Source organism: Talpa europaea, assembly GCF_964194135.1.
Source record: "Talpa europaea genome assembly, chromosome: 2".
Taxonomy (NCBI): Eukaryota; Metazoa; Chordata; class Mammalia; order Eulipotyphla; family Talpidae; genus Talpa; species Talpa europaea.
The window spans coordinates 135163835-135177537 of record NC_140068.1 but is presented as its reverse complement, the minus strand read 5'-3'; the positions used below and the strand labels follow the sequence as shown (position 1 = coordinate 135177537).

Sequence of the window (13703 nt, the reverse complement as noted above, 5' to 3'; positions counted from 1 at the left end):
CACAACTACAGCCTGAGTTCCATCCCTGGCTGGGGAGCTAACCTATATGGCATAGCAGAACTCTCCTGTCTTGCTGGCTGCTCCCCTCACCAGTGTATTTCAGTAGATCTGTTTGTTCTACTCCTCACTCTATATCTGGTGAATCGTCTGACCACCCTGCACCTTTGGCCTACACCCCAGTTCTATGTAAAAATAAATTAATGTTTTTAAAAATGTAAATTATATAAAAAAGAAAGAAACATTTGTATGTCTGAGGCAGTAAATGATTAGTGTGGTATCCAGGCTTCCTCCCACATGGGTGGAAATCAGTCCATTGTATCTTAAGAGACAAAGAAAGGGTATAATGAGATTTCTGCAGAGTGACCTCAGTAAATTACCCAGAGAGACCTTCAAGGTTGGTAAAGAGAGCCTTAGTGGAACTCTACAAGGACCAAAGCACGCTGGGAGTCTGCTTGTTCTCATCAGTACACAGATATCATGTGATAACCCAACTCCAGAGTAACTCAGGAAACAATGAGAAAAGAAAATCATGTTTACTGTTTTTTTTTTTTTATCATCCTGATGGAAATGATCATGTAGAGTTCTTAATTTTTTTAAAGTGAAATGATTGTTTTTTGTACTTTGTTTTGTGGGGTCAGATTTTAATCTATATTTGCAGGAGTAATGTTTATAGAGCTGTATGTGTGGATATGTATATTACTCAGCACATAGTTATGGCAACTTCCCCTATGCTCATTTCTTTATTTACCTTTAAATTCATGGTTGACTATGTTATGTCTGGTAAACCAAATAAAATAATTTCAGTCCACTTTTCCTGACCCCAACTAGAAAGTGCAAGTCAAGAGCGAAGATGCAACTGCCCTGATCCTGAGATATTTTTCCCAGGAAAAATGTCATTTGTGAAAAGGCAACATTGTGGAAACAGATGCCTTTGGGAAAATTAGTAACTTCAGAAAAAGATATCCTTCAAGGTTTATGGCAGATTTGAAACCCCCAGTTCCCAAAAGGCAAAGCTCTAAATAGGGGTAAATTTTAACAACCATCTGTTTTCCTCAATGTACAGACAACATCAGCTTGCTACACAAACCAGACACCTGCCTCACATGTTTCACGTGTAAATTATATAAGGTCCTCACTGAGAAGCTCCATTTTCAGACAGGTTTTCCAGAACTATATGCAGGTTCCTCTGGGGCTTTAGTCCCCAGACATTTTCTTTAATTAACTCACTTGATTTTTACTTACCTCAATTCGTTTCAGCCAACATTTTCCCCAATTTATTTTGAATTTTCTCCCAAGCAAGAATTAAGAGATGTGCCTCAACAAAAGAGGTCAACTTTTCTTATTCTGACAACCTTTTTCAGAGCTTCCTTTATAGCTTTATTTCTCAAGCTATAGATCATTGGGTTGAGTGTTGGAGGCACAACTGTGTACATGATAGTGAGCAGAATGTCCAGTGCACTTGGAGAGTCAGAAGGTGGCTTGAGAAACTCAAAGGCACTGGTTGAAATAAATAAAATGACCACAGCGAGGTGGGGAAGGCAAGTGGAAAAGGCCTTAGCTCTGCCTTCAGCAGATGGCATCCTCAGCACAGCAGAGAATATCTGGATGTAGGACAGTCCAATAAAGGCTACACAAAGGAAGGCCATAAGACCCAAAAAATCAGTGACCCCAACCTCTCTGATGTACTCATTAGAACAAGAGAGTTTCAGGAGCTGGGGGATGTCACAGAAGAATTGGTGAATGATATGGGGACCACAGAGGTGCATGGAGAAAGTGGCAGCTGTTTGCATGGTTCCAGAAATGACCCCACTGATCCAGACACCTAGGACTCCATGAACACAGGTGCTGACATCCATGATGATTTCGTAGCGCAGTGGAAGGCAGATGGCCACATAGCGATCATAAGACATCACAGTGAGCATGGACAGCTCAGCACAGGTACAAAGAACGAAAGCAAAACACTGTACTATGCATTCCAAGAGGGAAATGTAGCCATTATGCATGAAAGAGTTGCAAATGGACCTTGGCACAGTCACAGAAATATAGCACAGATCCAAGAAGGAGAGATGTTTCAGGAAGAAATACATGGGTGAGTGGAGACTATTGTCCATGGAAACTGCGGTGATAATGAGGATATTGCCAGTTAAAGCCATTATGTATAAGACTAAGAACAGAGAAGCATGGATGAGTTCTAGTTCAGGACTGGCAGAAAATCCCATCAGAAGAAACCCACTCATATTGAAATTGGCCATAGTCTTTCTTAATTTTCTATCAATGTTGGCTGCAACAGAAGATGGAACCATTGAAAACTTGTTATTTAACCTCCTAATCTAACCTTGGACTCAACAAAGTTAGGCTGAAGTTACTTGAAGAAATCACCCACTTCATCATAAATGTAAAAGTAGCTCTCTATTATAATAAACATGTTTAGAAAGTTTAAATGATTGACACTCAGTCATGATAACATTGGTAAGAAATATAATGTCTTTGAGTATTCCTCATTTTACTTAAAGGAAAAATTAGTATATATAATAAAGTTATTAAAATATATTTTCAAAAATATAACCTTGTTTTTGATCTATATTAAATTACCTTATTCATTTTACACATTAATAAATGTTCCTAACTGCTATGATTTCTTCTTAATCATTCTATCTGTTCATATACCACCGAAACATTACTGGATTTAATATTGCAGTTTTATAATTTTTTTATATATTACAGGAAAAAATCCTTATGGTTTTTCTTCTAACTAAACATTTATTTTCAATAACTAAGTTAAGATTATGAAACACCAAGTTGATAGGACTATGCAATAACAACGATGTATAAATAACCATTATTATTAGCATATTACATCATAAAAATTGATCTGAAATATAGTATTCCTAAAGGAAAAGGAAATGTACAGACAGACCTTCAGTGTATTTTTATAAGGAAATAATATAACTATTATCCATATTAAATTATCATTTGAAATAATTCTTAGTAAATAAATGTGAAGCAACTATGAAATATAATATTTTAACACTCCAAATTAGGTAATCGTTTAAATTAAAATACTAACTGCTATTAATTACAAAGAAAGATCCCTACTGGTATCATACGTCTGAAGAGGTATGAGTCTGACCCCTAAATCTTATACAGTGTTTTAAACCATCATTTCAATAAAATGAATGATATAAAAATAGCTACAATATGTATTTCGTAAAAAGAAAAAATGAACTTAGGATGTAAGTAATAACATCAAGTTTACACACACTTTTTGGAGAAGAGCAAGTTATTTAACAGAAGACTTGAAAAAGTCTGCAACATAAACCACCTATTTTTTTAATTATTGTTTTATTTTATATACTTCTTACATCATTTTTCATTTTTGTGCAGTTTATATGTATTTTCATTTTGGTTATATTCCCCATACAATTCCCACTCCCACCCCCCCTTAGCTCCAGGCTTGTTTTGGGTAGGTTTGCCTGAGTTTGAGTCTGCTCAGAGATAAGATTCATCAAGGTTGATAGTTGGCCAGATGTTCTGATTCCTCTCTAAGAGGTAAAGCCTCAGCCAACTTTCTCGAAGTAATCTGGGTGATATTTGTCAAAGTTGATCCTGGGATGCTGGGAGGCATTACCAGGCCTCCTGGGAGCTTCCTTACTTCCCCCAGAGGCCCTGGTAATTGTTCATAGGACCAGAAGTTTGGGTCTTCCTAGTCTGGATGTCATTTTGCCTCCCAGATGAAAGAGAGCCCCATAATTTTATATATGGGTGGTTTTTCAATTACATTATCTGATAATTAGTTTTTCTAAGATTTATTTATTTATTTATAGAGAGCTGGGGTACAGGCCAGATGCACTGGAGGACTAGAGGATTCACCAGACACAAAGCGGGAAACAGAACAGGCAGACTGATGAAATACACTGCTGAGGGGAGCAGCGGGCAGGACAGGAGAGGTCTGCTGAGCCATGTAGGATTCTCGCCAGCCGGCCGGGATCGAACTAGCACTGCAGAGGCTGTGGATAGCCTCGCAGTGTGGCGCCCAACCTGCTGCACCACCAGGGGAGGCCCCTGATAATTAATTTTGAGGAAACCACTTTAATTTAAAATTATTGCAGGGGCAGTGTAGGATAAGTGATCAAGCTTTATCTTCCCTCCCACCACTGGCACTGATGATGCATCCCTGCGGGCCTACCCGCATGCCTGATGGTGGACACCTAGGGTAGGGTGTGGGGGGCATAGATGGGCACACCAGGGCAGAAACGGGGCTCATAAGGGCAGCATTTAGGCGAAGCGCAGAAAGAGTAGCAGTGGTGGAAGCAGCTGAGAAATAGCGACAGCACGGACACCACCAGAGAACACCAGAGAGCCCAGAAAGAGTGAAGATTTGGGGGCAGGGGTGCTGGGACACCTGCCAGCTTCCCAACCCCTGCCCCCCCCCCGCCTTATAAAAAGCTCAATGAAAGCCTGAAAAGTCACCGTGGGCTCCAGAACTCTCTCTGTGCCTTCCTGCCCCTACACGCAGGAAAAAAAAAAAAAATTGACAGATCCTAAAAATGTAATTGAGTCATTATTTTCATGATAATATTTTAGGTATTCTCAAAATTATCTTTGTGAAATATCTTTTCTCATGTGGATCTTATCACCGTTTGGATGACATAGGAATAACATGTATTATAAACACTTTATGTTCTCAAGGTATGAAAATACACAGGAATGGAAGAAGCAGAGAATAAAGAGAATAAAACACTAACAAAGTAATTATGTCTGAATGGTGAGGGCGTGTTTGTGTTTATCTCTTGCTTAATTTGTTAGCCTAACACAGAGACATAAAGGAAAACAATTCTCTTTTGTCGTTTTTCTGCACAAACCCTATGGATGTACTTTACCTAGAAGGTGAGAGTGTGATGGATGCTCCTAGATTGTGCAGGGAATTATATAATTTTACTGGGAGATTGTTTAACTGTGAAATGGACGGAGAAGAGCTGGCTTAGATGACAGAGTCCCTTGCACTCGTCAAGAAAACTTCAGAATTTTTTTTTGGGGGGGTTGTGTGTGTGTGTGTGTGTGTTCCACAGGAGTATAAACCTTCTATTAAATTATACCAAGAACTATAGACTATTTTGAGGGAGATTTTGAAGATGATACTTGGCATTTCTAGATATTGTAATAAAACATCTATTCATCTAGTCATTTTCTCTTGCAAATGCAATTTACCAGGTGAGGATTCTGGAGACTCCCAAAACTTCCATTTCTATGTGCCTAGAAGAATGTTAATTTTATTTCTGTTATGAAATCCAACAACAACAAAAATAAATTCATTCCTTGTCTGGAAATATTGCTTCATTTACCCAGAAGTAATTTGTTTGGTCTTTCCATTAAATTGAATATACTATTGTCAAAAATTAATGCAGTGGTTATATAGTGGAATTAAATGCAATTTTTAGGGCCTCCCCAGTGGCGCAGCAGTTGAGCGCTGGGTTGCGAAGCTGCCCACAGCCTCTGCAGCGCCGGTTCGATCCCTGGCTGCTCCCCGCCACCGGAGGAAGGTCCCACATGGTGTGCAGACCTCTCCTGCCACCCTCTCCTGCCACCCTCTCCTGCCACCCGCTGCTCCCCTCAGCAGTATACTTCAGTCCTTCTGCCTGCTCTGCTCCCCTCTCTGGCTCTGGTGAATTCTCTCACCCTTCTGCGCTTCTGACTGTACCCAGTGCTTGTATAAATAAATAAATAAATCTAAAAATTTTTTTTTAAAAAATGCAATTTCTAAATTTTATATATTTTTACATCATTTTTCATTTTTGTACAATGTATGCATTTTCATCATAGTTGTATTCCCCATGAAATTCCCACCACCTTTGATTTAATTATACTGCCTTCTCCCCACCCCTGTAGTGTGTCCCTGGTTTATAGTTACCAGTTGATTTTGTAAATGCAATTTTTTGCTTTCATCTTTAAAGCTTTTCATGTCATTTCTGTATTTTGAAAAATATATATATATAAAATTGCATGTAAGAATAGATTATATATAAAAATATACAAATAAAGTATACATTATCCCAATTGTCATGTTCACATTGGTTATGTAAAAATAATATTGTCACATTATGGGTTATAAATATCTAAATAATATTTAGTACAGTGTTACCATAATTGTCTGTGATACTGCATATAAAAACAGAAAAACTAAGGCACTTGAAGGATGTCTTATCTTGGTTCCTAAAGATTATTTCAAGAGTTTTTGTCTTTTTTTAATGAGTGTCCTTTTAACTAAGGAGTTAAGAACAGTGTTTTACTTCCTCAGTGAAATTCCTATTTTCATGGTTGATGCAGAAGATTACATTGGTTTTATCTTTAAATTCTGTTATTTCATTTTCTCCAACTTAATTGCAGTTGTATAGCAAACAAAGGGGATATTCAAAATCCAAATCTGTCACACAGTTTTAGGTGAGTAGTTATGTTATTACACAATGTTTAATATTTAGACGGATATAATGTTTTAAAATAAAACAAATGTCTTGCTAAATGTATTAAGACACATTTAATGATTCTTACCAATTACTCAGTCTTCATTATGGTTTCATTTTCCTCTTCATTTTGTTGGGTAAAATCTGGTTATTTTACTGTTATTAAAATGCCTGATCCCTTTTGGTTTTAAATTTTTCCTCCATATTTGAACAATTTGTTTGTGATCTCTAATAGATAAAACATTTCCCATTTACCATAAGTGACTATTATAAGAGTCAGTGAATAATAAGTCTACAGGGAATGGAATATAACACTCCACGATCCCATCATACATCCACTTTGAATTGCCTCTGCAATGGTCATGTAAAGAAAGGCAATGCTAGAGAGGAGTGGGAATCACACCCATAAACTATCTTTAGAATGGAAGCAGTTTACAATTTTCTCTCCCAGATCACTAATTTCCATTGAAAAACTCATAGTTCACACCTGGTATTGCATATTTTATAAGTTCAATGGCAGTGGCTGGGTACCTCACCCACTCAAATCAGTAAGTTAATGGCTTCCCATTATTCTGTGTTGTCTTCCTTTGAGAACCCAAGGACACTCACCAGAACATATTCAGCAGTACATTCCTTCCATAGAAAGGGAAGCTGTCAGAATGAGCAGTTCACACTTAGCTCAAAGTGGTGATCTCTGAAATCAGTCACATTCAAAACAATGTGAACTGTGGAGAAAAAATAAGTCCATTTGGCAACTGGAGGTTAGACTGCGAAATCTCTTTGGGACAAACAGAGTGTCTGGGTCCATTGGGTGTTTGGTGTTCCTGGTAAATACCTTGGGGCCAAAACATGCAATTACATTGATTGTTCCTACCGAGTATTTTCCTGTTGAGTTGATTTAATGATCATACCTAGTGACCTGGCATTTCAGCTTATTTGTGTTTATTGGACCAGTTAATGAAAAATATTGTGATTTATGTTGTGATTCAATAATACACACAAAAAACTCATATATTCTATGAATTGAACTAATAATTCACTAATTGAATTCATAGCTACATAAATGTATAAATGTCTGCCATGTCCATTATCTGAAATGGGGGTGAACACCAATAGTTTACTACCAACAAAACAATGAAATATTTCCCAATCTTGTACCCTTAAATGCCAATCTAATTTCACTTTGAGTTGGGAAGTATCAAATAGCCATATTTTAAAAACTGTATGTGTGTAGTATGATGGTCTATTAGACAATTTTAATTATTATGAAAGTAAATTCCTTGTTTCAATGTTAACCCCAAATTAGAATAGTTGACACTTGTCATTGCATTATCATAAATATGTCTTCCTCACAGCCTATCATTTCATAAATCTGAGCTTTTCCAAGACTAAAAGTGAACAAATGGAATTCAGATGGTTTCCATGGAAACTCTTATTTTAATACAATCTTCCACTTAATTGTCCACACATTTGTGTTGCTTTTGATAACATGATTATATAATTCTGGCATTTTTTCTTTTTTTTTTAAAGATTTATTTTATTTATACAAGAACCGGGGTACAGGCCACGTGCGCGGGAGGGTGAGAAGATTCACCAGAGACAGAACAGGGAACAGAACAGGCATACTGATGAAATATACTGCTGAGGGGAGCAGCGGGAGAGATAGGAGAGGTCTGCTCACCATGTGGGTTGCTCCGAGGCTGGCGGGGATCGAACCGGCACTGAAGAGGCTGTGGACAGCTTCACAGTGCTGCGCTCAACCACTTGCAGCACTAGGGAGGCCCCTTTTTCTTTGTTTTTAATATGCCCAATGTCTTTATTTTTCTTTCATTCCTTACTGAATATTTTTATTGAAGTTTTGTGAATATTTTCTAATGTAGCATCTTAAACTTTCAGTGACTTCTGCACTTTTATAAAGTTATTTCCTTGTTGGTTTGGTCTCGTCTACTCACACTATTGGCACCAAATACATGGCATCTTTTTTTCTCAACACTTCAGTGCATAAAGCAGTCATAGAATCAAACTGCAAGATAAGCACAGCCTCCCACAAGACTGCTCTACAGACAGGCCTCCTGTGCTTCTGAGTTACTAGCTACTATTTGGTAGCTCCACTTCTTCACATTCAATAATTTTCTAGAGCAGTGCATAGAACTCAGCAATGTGCATTTATTACTACTGTTGACTTATTATAAAGAACATAATTCAGGAAATGCAATATTTAAGACTAGATTTGGGAAGGAGAGCAGAATTTCCTCATCCTCTTTGTCATACTGCCTTCCCAGAACCTCCTTGAGTTCAACAGCCGAAAACTCCCTGAGTCTTCTTATATCAGGTCACTGGTGGTTACCCATTTTTTAAAGATTTGTTTTATTTATTTATGCATACAAGAACTGGGGTGAGATCCACCAAGAACTGGGGTGTATGCCAAAGGTGTGGGGGGGGGTGAAAGGATTCACCAGAGACAGACTGGGGAGCAGTGATAGACAAGAGAGATACTTTAATCAATCTTGTCTATCTGTTGCACTATGTGAGTCAGCTCCCTGGTTGGGGATCAAGCTCATGCTGCAGTGGCTGGCGATACCTTAATAGAGCTGAGACTTAACCCCTGTACCTCCAGGGAGGCCCATTGGTGGTCACTTTACATAAACAACATAAAGATTAAATTATTGAGCAAATAACTCAATCTCCAATCACTGTCTCATTTTAAGAGGATGGATTATCTGAAAACATGAATTTACTTAAGTGCCCATATGGGTCAAGCATTACCATAAATTCAAGTATGTTTGAAAGGGACTTATTATGACTAACAAGATGCTCCACTCAAGCCCATCACTCAGGCAATCACAAGGGTTTGGAAACTCTGTCCCATCAGCTGGGGGAAAAGACCAAATATATATTTCTTTTTATGTCACATTTAATAGATTGTTGTGGGCTTACCATGTACATATTTATGTTTCTTTTTTTATAGCACTTTGCTTTTTTGTTTTTTTGTTTTCTAAAACAAAAACCGGGGTACAGGCTAGATGTTTGGGAGGGTGAGAGGATTCACTAGACACAGAGTGGGGAACAGAACAGGCAGACTGATGAAATACACTGCTCAGGGTAGCAGTGGGCAAGACAGGAGAGGTCTGCCACACCATGTGGACATCTCCACGGCCAGCAGGGATCAAACAGGCACTACAGAGGCTGCAGACAGCTTCACAGTGCTGCGCTCAACTGCCTGCACCACCAGGGAGGCCCCATATTTATGTTTCTTAATGCAAATAAAAATTCTTCCTTTGTGACACATGTGTATGTGGGACTATAAATACATATATGAATCATACATTACATAATATATGATATAATAATCAATAGTCAGTATTACAAAGTCAACATCATGCTGTTATACATACATATCAGTATACATAGTTATGTGTCTTTGAAATAATTAAAAGAAGAACATTATTACATGTATATCTTTTGCTATATTTATCTTATCATTTATAGCTCTGTACATTTGTTCCTGTCAATTCAATTTACCATTATTTCCTTAATCTCATTCTATTTTATTTCCACTTGCCTTCATAGTGCTATTATTACAGAATATATTACCTCACATATGTTTTAAACCCGACTTATTATTGCAATATATACATTTGGTTTTATACAATTGCTTCCTAAAGTAGTTAAGAGAGAAGAAATATTCACTTTGACGTTGTTAAGTATCTATAAATGTCCTTGTGTCCTTTGATTTATTGTGAGTTGAATTACTTTCTAGAGTCAGTTACTCTATGTAGAATTGTGTTCTACTTTCTACTCTAGGTAGAGTTATGTTCCCTCAAAATTCATATTGTGAAGTCTTCATCCACACCATCTCAGTATATGATTGAGTTTAGGAATATGGTCATTATAGGTGTTATGGTGAAGATAAGATGATGTCACACTGGACCAGTAAACAGTAATCCAATAGAATATGTGTCCTTATAAAAAGGGTAAATTTGAACACAGAGATCATATCATGAGACATTACTTTAAAAAAAGAGACTGGCATGATTCTTCTACAAGCTAAGGGAAAGCCAAAATTCCCTACAAACCCCAGACACTAGGTAAGAGATGTGGAAAAATGATCATTTATAGACTTTAGAAAGAACCAACCTTACTGACTCTTTGATCTTGAATCCCTAAATCAGAACTGATGTTCAGAACTGTGTGACAATAAATTTTCAGGCTGATCAATTTCCTTTCACGATTCTTGTAAGATAAATTTGATAGCAATTCTCTAGTATGTGTTTTCCTGGGAATGTCTTTACTCAGCTTCAGATTTTATGGTTTTGCTAAATACAGGATTCTTATTTGAAAGACATTTTCTGCTTTTTCTGTCATTTCTGACAGATACTTTCAGCATTCTGAGCATGAGATTCCATTGTCTGCCGCCAATGTTTCTGCAGAAAAGTTAGTTGGGGGGCCCCCATGTTGGTGCAAGGGCTTGAGATGCAGCAGTGTGAAGCTCTCCACAGCCTCTGCGGTATGATTCCTATCCCTGGCCAGGGAGATGACCCACATGGTGCAGCAGACCTCTCCTGTCTGCCCGCTGCTCCCCTCAGCAGTATACTTCCATCGATCTGCCAGTTCTGTTCCCCATTCTGTGTCTCGTGAATCCTCTCACCCCCCACACCTCTGGTCTATACCCCAGATCTTGTATGCATAAATAAATTTTTAAAAAAGAAAGATTTAGTCCAAATTTCATTTATAAAATGAAACAAAAGTTAGTCGCTATCCTTTTATTTCCCTTGTAACTCATAGGTCATTTTTTTTTTTTTTGGCATCTTTCTTTCAAGATTTTTTCTTTTATTTGTCAGCATTTTTACCATAATGTTTCTATTTGTGGAAGTTTTTGTATTTACCCAACTTGGATATTATAGAGTTTTCTGGAGATATAACTCAATGTTTTACAGAAAATTTGTAGAACTCTTAGTTATTATTTTAATATTATTTAGCATTCCTTCTCTTTAATGGAATGTTCAGTTTATTTTTCCTTATTCATATTTGGCACTTTAGTAAAATGTAAATATAACCTTCATGTACAAATGTAAGGGTTAATTTTATGTGTCAACCTGAATGAGCATACAAAAGGCAGATATCCAAAATCTAAAAAAGGAATTCACTTAACAAACAGAAAACAAATAATCAAATCAAAGCATGGGCAGAAGACATAAGTAAACACTTTTCCAAGTCAGAAAGAGAAAGACAGACACACAGATCTGTATCTATATCCATGTCATACACACCCAACCACCCACACACACACACACACACACACACACACATCCCAAAGGGAGAAACTGTGTTTTTATTAAGAAACATAAAAATATATATGGTAAGTCCGTCAGCAATCTGTTGTAATGACATAAAATATATGTATATATATATATATATATATATATATATTCATCTATGACCCCAGTTCCTTTCATAGAGTTCCCAAACCCTTGAGTGATAGGATTCAGCAGAACTGCTTTTTAGTCATATTAATTCCTTTTCATAATATTTGACTTTATGGTAATGATGTGATGCATTGTGGGAACTTATGTAAATTCAGGTTTCCAGAGAAACCACTGTGTGATTAGAAGGTTAAAACATTTGCCGCATCCCTCACCTCTGACTAGGAGAGAGATATTTTAATCAATCTTGTCTATCTAATGCAACCACCTGTGATTTTCAACAATGGGCTTCAAGGAGTTCTTTGTTGAGCCCAAGTTGGTGCTGGGAAGGTGGTGTGTAAAGAGGACAAGGAAATTCTGCTCTTCTTCCCAAACCTAACCGGTTCTGCATCATTTCCATGTTTCTTATTTGTGTTCTTTATAAATCTGCCAGCAATAGGGCTTCCCTCAAGGGGTTAAGACACCACCTATGAAGATATTCGCAGCCACTGCAGCATGAGTTTGATCCCTGGAGAGCTACCCACATGGAGCAGCAGACCTCTCCTGTCTCCCCCACTGCTCCCATCAACAGTGTATTTCAGTCAATCTGCCTGTTCTATCCCCCCTCTGTCTCTGGTGAATCCTCTCACCGACACCTCTGGTCTGCACCCCAAATCTTGTATGCATAAATAAATCTTTAAAAAATAAATAAATATGCCAGCAGTAGTAAGAAATGCATATTCTTGAGGTCTATGCGTCACTCTAGAAAATTATTGTATGGAAAGAAGTGGAGTTACCAAATAGCAGCTAGTAACTTGGAAGCATGGGAGGCCTGGGCATTCAATTGGTGTGAGTAGAGGCTGTCCCATCAAAGGGAGTCCTCAACCTGCAGGGTTTTATAACCAGAAGCTTCAGGGTCTAACTCTTGTTTCAGAACTGGAATAGTGTTGACAAAAAATGACACCTTGTATTTTGTGACAGGAGACAAGAAAAAACTACTAAGAAAATTATCTCTTAAGTGTGAAAGTCATTAAGAATTTAAAATGTTACATTAGAAATATCACTGAAATTCAATAAAAGAAAGACGTAAGGAACACATGATTAATAAACACACAATGCCTATTAAAAACAAATGAAAATAGGGCCTCCCTGATGGCGCAAGGGGTTAAACACCACATTGTGAAGCAGTCCACAGCCTCTGCAGCATGATTTCAGACTTGGATCCCCCCTGGCCAGGGAGCAACTCACATGGCGCAGCCGACCTCCCCTGTCTCGACCGCTGCTCCCCTCAGCAATGTATTTCAGTCAGTCTGCCTGATCTGTTCCCCACTGTGTCTCTGGTGAATCCTCTCACCCTCCACCTGAAATCTATTTTGGGCATTTTTAGGATTAGAAAAGGTAACAATGATAGCCTTGGATAAAGACATACTGTGTAATAATGCAACGCATAGTGTCAACAGTTGTATTGGGGCTTAGCATTGAAACAATGAGTTTATTTCCATAATAAACTTTCCTAATAGACAAACCATAGACCTCCCCCCACACACGGGTTTTTAAAAAAATGGTTATTTGATACTTCTGGCTCAAAATGAAATTAAACTTGAATTCAGTGGTATAAAATTAGGGGTAGATTATTTGCTTCTTTGGCAGTAATCTGTTGGTATTTACCTTATTTTCAGATAATGGAAATGTCAATTAGACTTTTATAATATTATCTAGATGTGAATTAAATTAATGACTTGTTAACATAATATTAGAATTAAAATGTCTGTTTGTAGTACAGAATATAACACATTATAATATTGCTAAAGAATCTTACTCAAAAGACATAAATAAGCTGAAA

At 37.5% G+C, this 13703-nt stretch overlaps 1 protein-coding gene across 1 annotated transcript; it reads right to left on the bottom strand.

Moving 5' to 3' along the window:
- Positions 1 to 1316: 1316 nt before the first annotated feature.
- On the bottom strand, positions 1317 to 2252 carry LOC311167702 (olfactory receptor 14J1-like; the record flags this gene model as incomplete). Its single annotated transcript, XM_084228752.1, has 1 exon — positions 1317 to 2252. The coding sequence occupies one exon, from the start codon at positions 2250 to 2252 to the stop codon at positions 1317 to 1319; it is 936 nt and encodes a 311-aa protein (XP_084084878.1).
- Positions 2253 to 13703: the final 11451 nt, after the last annotated feature.